General features: G+C 37.9%; 1 protein-coding gene across 1 annotated transcript; it reads right to left on the bottom strand.

Annotated features, from left to right (window-relative positions):
- Positions 1-516: 516 nt before the first annotated feature.
- On the bottom strand, positions 517-906 carry LOC111387657 (protein trichome birefringence-like 8; the record flags this gene model as incomplete). The annotated part of the gene is made up of 1 exon (XM_023012231.1): positions 517-906. A coding segment is annotated over one exon (390 nt), but the record flags the coding sequence as incomplete, so codon positions are not given.
- Between the last annotated feature and the right edge of the window lie 118 nt (positions 907-1024).

Below are 1024 nucleotides of genomic sequence, written 5' to 3'. Positions count from 1 at the left end.
AATGTGTTGAGGGATCGCCGGAAAGCTTCCATGACATCCATAGTCATGTTAACACTTCCTCCTTCCTGGAAATAATATCCCCTGTAAACAAAAACCTTAGTGAACTGCACTACATTTCAATCGAGTCGAGCGTACTAAACATATGCTTGCATGTCTCACTAAGTTCCTTTTCAGTCGAGGAACATGTTAAATCAAAAAAGGCGGTTAAATTCATTAAATTCATATGAAGTGTCGTTATTACCCTTTGAATGAGTCAAAAAAATTGGCCAAATCAACTGTATCCTTTAATATAAAATAATAAAATAGGCATTGAGAGTCAAACCTAAAAGGTATTTAACCGTGGTACGCTTAACGTAACATTAAAAAATTAAAGGGGACCCAAGTGACAACGGAAAAAAATCGATTTTTGGATGAAATAGCGCTCCATGTGTCACTACGTTTCTATTGAGTCCATCATATTAAACATATCCATGCATCGTTTGTTTGAAACATGACTAGTAATAGAAAAATTCTTACATCTTTGTAGTTTTGTCTTTGTTCCACCAATGTCCAGCGCTGAATATAAGAACATCTGCTCCAATCCATTTTTCGGAGTACCAGTGCAGGGTATCAACCCTAACAACTCCCCGAACCTGTGGTGGCGCATGCGGTGGCAGCCGGTCAGTCATCACCAGGTAAGGTACTCTGTAATATTCGACGGTAAGGTTGTATTCATGGAACTGAATTGATAGATACCCATTATGTTTCGTTATTGGATTCCCATGTTCTTCGTATACTGTAGATTGGTTTGAGACTCCTTGCATAAGCATGCATATTAAAGACTCCCATTGGTTTCTTCCGATGGAATCGCCGGCGAAAACTATTCGTCCATTTTGAATCCGTCGTAGAAATTCAGCTGCATCGAATCTACAGAATTATTGAAATAGATAAACGATTACAAGGGTTGAGTCACTTGAGTGGAAGAAACCGTTCTCATTCTTAGATCTTAACTAATGAGGTTATCTAATATTTTTTGACATTTCTT

This window comes from Olea europaea, unplaced genomic scaffold, assembly GCF_002742605.1.
Source record: "Olea europaea var. sylvestris unplaced genomic scaffold, O_europaea_v1 scaffold41563, whole genome shotgun sequence".
NCBI classification, from domain to species: Eukaryota; Viridiplantae; Streptophyta; class Magnoliopsida; order Lamiales; family Oleaceae; genus Olea; species Olea europaea.
The sequence above is the reverse complement of the archived record's forward strand: the minus strand, read 5'-3'. Positions and strand labels throughout refer to the sequence as shown.